General features: G+C 43.5%; 2 protein-coding genes across 2 annotated transcripts in view; both read right to left on the reverse strand.

Moving 5' to 3' along the window:
• LOC147020485 (uncharacterized) overlaps nucleotides 1-6,000 on the reverse strand; it is a 77,351-nt gene that overhangs the window by 23,563 nt on the left and 47,788 nt on the right. The gene's annotated exons all lie outside the window — the stretch shown is intronic.
• Nucleotides 1-6,000, reverse strand: part of LOC147020486 (RNA-binding protein 25-like) — a 146,633-nt gene that overhangs the window by 2,741 nt on the left and 137,892 nt on the right. Inside the window, exon 17 of the mRNA XM_085895857.1 lies at nucleotides 842-889. Coding sequence (XP_085751983.1) covers nucleotides 842-889 — 48 coding nt within the window. The remainder of the gene's footprint in view (nucleotides 1-841; nucleotides 890-6,000) is intronic.

A 6,000-nucleotide genomic window follows, 5' to 3' on the forward strand; every position in this document is an offset into this window, starting at 1 on the left:
GTCAAAGCAGACCATAGCTGTAAAATATGTTGAATGATTTTCTATATTTTGTCCCAAATGAGAACATGAGCTACTGGACTACAGATCATCAAGATATTGCCTTGATGTCATTGGGATGAACTGATAATGATGGGGAAGAACTGAAGTCTGGAAGAATAAGTCCACACTTGCAAGTGCATCTGTTGTTCAAGTATAAACATTATTCCAAGGAATGCTAGTGTTGTCATGGTCTTCAAATTTATATTTGAATGGCCTGTTCCATTGCCTACTTTAATCCCTTAAGCAGTTAGATTATGTAAATACATTCTTGGGAACCATGATGGAATTGTATCTCAAATTAACACTTCTCAATGAAGTAACTCTCCATTACCATCTTCCCTGTCAGTAATTCTTTCCTGTTTACTCACGTTCTTGTTATGGAAAGAGAAGGTGGCCAAACAATGAATGCCATGTGGACAGTCCCACAGCAAACGTTTAAACCACATCTCTGTGGAGTTTGCAAGGACTCATCACCCAGTTGCAGACCAGTGGTTGAAACAAATAAAACCTGAGACTTTGTCCATGTGACAAGTTAATCACTGGTTGCATGTGCCTTCTCTTTCCTTAAATTTATTTTCCCAAACAAGACGTTTTCTTTTTCTTTTTCAACATTAAAAAATAAAAATAAAAATTGTCCTCTCACCCCTCCACCCCCACCCCAAGACCCTGTAGCTCACTGCAAGCCCGATTAAACAAGAGACTAATCAAAGTATTTCAGGGTGTGAACATCCACGTGTGACTGCATGGCTAACAATTATGACAACAAATGCTTCCCCTTCCCTGCAAGTGCATCAAAGCTCACCATTGTGACATCATCCAATATACTTTGTGCAGAGCTGCGAACCATAACCTGCAACCCGACAGAGACAAGGAAATTCCATTTTCACATTATTCTCATAATTGTAAGAATAAACATGCAGCACTGAACTTTCACTGAAGTTGTCAATACAGTAAACCCTTCAATATCACGCATTTGAATATCGAGGTTTTGACCGATCGTGGGCAACCTCTGTGTACCGATTTAGTTATTGCAGGTCTTACTTTATAGTTTAGACCAATCATGGTTTTTGTGCTGAGTTTCGAGTCATCGTTTGCATCCACATGGATGGTTATCTCACACAACAAGTTTTTGTTGTTTCTCGCGCAACACTAATAATGGCACAAAAGCATAAAACGATGGACATAAGTGATTGTGGCAGTGCCAAAAGGCAGAGAAAGGTGATGATGTGCGAAATAAATAAATAAAAAACTAAATAAATATTAATAAATACATTTTTTAAATCAGGTGGTTAGATAGCTTGGCTGGAGATGAAAGTGCCATTACTAGATAAAATAATCCAGTGTGCGGTATATCTAAAAGTGAGGCAAACATCTGTGCAAGTGTTCTCAAAGGTGTTTGTAGCACACAGATAACAGTGCCCAAGCGTAATGATGCACAAAAATGAATTGAGTGCAAGAAGGCAAAGAAAGGTGAAGACCTTATGTAAGAAGGGAAAAAAAGAAGAAAAAAAACCTCCCCTTCCGAGAGGGAGGGAGAGGAGGGAGAGGGAAAGGGGGAAGAGGGAGTTTGTTTGTTCACGGAGCTGAACAGTTTATAAAAGAAACAGACAGATTGCAAAGGGGGTGATTTAAAGGATTAATAGGGGAGGAATGGTGGGGTTTCAAGACTTTACAGAAGGGCATTTTCCAATAACATAACCCCACAATATTGTGGTCAGTATTGAGGAACTGAGCACTCTGGTAGACCCTGCAGTTCTGGATCATCCTCCAGCGACCATCAACGAGCACATGGTCAATCTCCTTTGCCACACCGCCAGCGTTGAGATAACAAGTCCAACGATGAGCCTGTGGGCGCTGAAATCATGAATCAGCCACCCCAAGTCCATGACTTCTTACAAAATCAAGGAACTCACTTCGCTATTCTGGTTCACAGTTCCAGACCCATTGGGACCAACACGTCTCTTAACCATCCCTATCAGTTCGTCGATGCATTGAAATCCCCCAAGACGAGAAGATTATCTCGCCTGTGGCACGAATAAACTACAGTCTCGAGTGTGGTATAGAATGCGTCCTTCACGGTGAGATCACTTGCTTCAGTCGGAGCATATGCAGAGACCAGGGAAACGTCACCCAAGGAGTTACTAATCCTTAGTCTAATAATACACTCGTTGACCGGTGTTGCCTCAATTATCATTGGAGTCAGCTTATTAGACACAGCTACAGCAACTCCTTGGGCATGGGAACCATCAGAGCAACCAGACCAATAGTAGGTGCAACCACCCGCCATGATCTTGCCACTATCCGGTCTCAGAACCTCAGAGTGCTGCAATACCAATGTTCAAACGTTTGAGCTCAGATGATAACAGACAGGTGATCATCCTCTCTTAGGGATTGGACATTCCAGATACCCACCCGAAGGGACCGCCCTCAGGTTAACCCAAGGAGACTGCAGTCTGGTGGATGACACCTCAGCACCACCCTGACACACGACCGCAATCTGACCTGGGAAAGTTACCCTGTGGTATTCCTCCCATCATCAAAGAGTGGGGGTCTTGAAGGCTTTGCCCCAATCCCGTCATGCAGTGAGCTGCCCTGCGGAGGGCAGCTGCACAGGAGGTACTCCCACCGAGTGGGTTTTCAATTTTCTTTGTGGTTTTCTTATGCTTTGCAGAGTGAAGGGTTTTTACAGAGTGGCTGGAGTGCAAATCCAACCACCAACCTCCTAAAAATAAAAAATAAAAAAGTAACCCAACCGCAGGAGGCCGTCCACAGACACAGTTGGGCACTTGATATGGATGGCCGTTGGCTCACAAGTAGCTCCTCCACCCTTTGACAGGTTTTGTTTTTAATCCTGTTGGGTGTCCATATCCTATACCCTCCTCACCAGAAAACCTGGTGGAGGAGATGGTTTAGTCGCCGACAAACCCGACCATGAAACAGGTTAGTACAGTTTTACACGATACTTGGAGCAAGTAACAGATCTGATCTGGCCTGACAGTTTCCATCCTCATATGGAAAGAAAAATGAACCATTAAGCGTCAAATGCAACTTGCTTAATTTGTTTTTAACATCTGTGGAGTTAGCCATGACGAGACAACGATTAACCAAAGCACGTCACGTCTTTTCACAGCCAATCACTCCATCTGTAACAAATATGCAAGAAAAAAAAATCCTTCTCTGACGAGAATATTGTTAAAAGTGGATACAAGTCATCTTTGCCTCCTGAAAAACACACACCTTCATGGTCATAGATTTAAATTCAGTGTTCAAAATGCCTCTGCCCCGTCTTACTGATCCAGCCAGAAAATTTACTTAGCCTGTCCAGAAACAAGATGTCAGTATTTTATATTCACAGGACCTGCTGCTCCCCCATTCCATTCTCTAGCAAAGCACCCATCCCCAAAATGCATTGTGTTCCAGATTACACTAATCCTCAATCTCGTACAAATCCATCCATCCATTGGTACCATACTCTGTACAGAGCGTCAGTACTGCCAAAGCAGTCGCCTGGGCTATTGGGCACAATCCTGGACGGGTCACGACTCCGACGAAGGATACTCGAGTGGCTCAATCATCCCAGCAAGCTGGTCCTCATTTTGCCAACCTGTCAACTCCACCTGGTTTTAATTCAACGGTAAAAGCAGGATTTGAACTCAAGACCCCAGGATCCCAAGCTCGTCACCCTAACCATTAAGCAAACTCCAGGCATCAAATCATGTTTGATCCCATCAAGATGGGCGAACGACTCATAGACAGACCATTTCTGTCTGTTCTAAGGTAATATCTACCCCCATTCTCCCATACAGCCACCCCCCAAAAAGGGGAAGCAAAGGACTTCTATGACCTAACTCGATCTGTGAACTATATGACTAATATTTCTGCCAAAGGCAAATCCTCCCTTCTGGACTTGGGAATGACCAATATTCCTGCAAATATCTCCTGTTCTTCCACTGCTCCAAATAGTTAGTCTCATCACATGCTTCTGAGAGTCAACATCTCTGGCTTCTGGGAGAGAGCTGCCTCAATGTTGGTGAGTCTGGCAGTTCCCTCAGGCTGACTGGCAGGTACTGGTAGCTGCCATGTCACTTTCGGACAGGTCTTCTATCTCTCACACCCGATATTAATGCAGCTTGGGAATTCTTCCATAGAAACCTGCTCTCTCTTTTGCACAGATTCATCTCATCTTCTCTACAGTTATCATACCCATCCTCTCACCAATGGAATACTGAATTCTGTGGTGAGACAGCTGTCTTGACCCAATTTTCCTCCTCATTTTAGAAGGAAAATCTGACTAAAGGCAATCTCAGATCATTTTGCAAAAGCCAGCAACAAGTTTGCGTCTACTCTCGGGAGAGCCAGAAAAAAATCTGACCAACAGGCCAGACTTTCAAACCTGTCTCCTTCCTCAGTGACCTGGATGTTTGCATTTTGAAGTATTATATAGGCAGAACTACTGCATGCCATTCATCTGTCCAGATCCCCTTCTGCAAGCCTGGCTGATTGAGTGTCAAATGTTCATCGATTGCATGAATCCCCAAGTTTTGATATGTCCTTGTTATGTCCTTGATATAGCGATCTTGTTATGTCCGTCTCTGGAGTATGCTCCCCCTTTCATCCTTTCCCTCTCTTCAAATGGCATCACAGCCGACTCTGCTCGTGAGAAAGCCAAATGCCCCAATTCTGTGTTTTGCTTCCAAATCTTGTGCCAAAGCCTTCGCTCCCTGTAGCCACCCTACTCAGTTACACCCAACTGCTTCTGGACTTTGTCTCTTTTTCACCTGAGAAAGAGGAGATGTTTCTGGCAACCCTCAACTCCGATTCTGCAACTGGCCAGAGAACGGCATCAGCACGCATCTTAAAAACCTGCTCTGCCACTCTTGCAAATCCTATTTCTGCTCTGTTCACCTTATTATTTTCCCCAAGTCATCTTCCATCTGCTTGGAGGGCAAACATCACTCCATTAAACAAACAGTGCAAAAACAGATTCTTGTAAATCCAGGCTTATGAGCTTACTTCCAAACATTAGCAAGTTCATGGAATCCATGATCGCAATTGACATCAAACCCTTTCTTTCTCCACTGGCCTGAAGTTAGACCATCGGATCAGTTCAAATGCAGACCGAGTCACTCTACCCTGTACATGCTACTTCTGCTCTCAAAACAATGGGAGGAGGCCCACAATCTCAAACATTAGGTCAGGGTTGTTTCTCTGGACATATCTCAAGTATTGATACAATCAGACACCCCAACCTCTCTGCCTGTGGTATCCAAGGTCACCACCTCTCATGGCTTCCCAACTTCCTTCTCTCTTGTAGTCAATGTCTGACTAAATGGGCTCATATGATCTCCTCTTCCTGTCAAGGATGAGTTCCCCAAGGCAATGTCAATTGAGTCCAGTCCTTTCCTTCAGATCAAAACTTGGGGATTCATACAATTGATGAACATTTAACACTCAATCAGCCAGGCTTGCAGAAGGGGATCTGGACAGATGAATGGCATGCAGTAGTTCTGCCTATATAATACTTCAAAATGCAAACATCTAATACTCTTTCTCTGCATGGAGAACCAACAAACGTAAATCCGCTTTCTTTCCTCACTCCACAAAACTTTGGAATCAGCTGACTCTTTCTGCCTTCACAACTCGCTACAATATTCAGCAGTTGAAGGCCCAGATGAATAAAAACTGCCCAATTTAGCCGAAATCCTTTGTTACAGGAGCTCATCCTGAATAACTCTGGGTGTTGCTCGTTTGTAACTTAAGATTTGAGAAAAGGTTGAAGCAGAAAAATGTTTTTTTTTTGTTTTTGCAATGAACTTCCCAGATTTAATATCAGAGGTAGTAGATACATCTGTTGTATGACAGCTGCAACACATCAAGACATTCCACACAAAACATTAAACAGCCACAATTTAGATTTTTAAGAAATTTGGAATGCTGCGACTACTACTACAATGGCACCCA

This window comes from Eptatretus burgeri, chromosome 9 (assembly GCF_056783735.1).
Source record: "Eptatretus burgeri isolate ZD-2024b chromosome 9, Ebu_testis_v1, whole genome shotgun sequence".
Taxonomy (NCBI): Eukaryota; Metazoa; Chordata; class Myxini; order Myxiniformes; family Myxinidae; genus Eptatretus; species Eptatretus burgeri.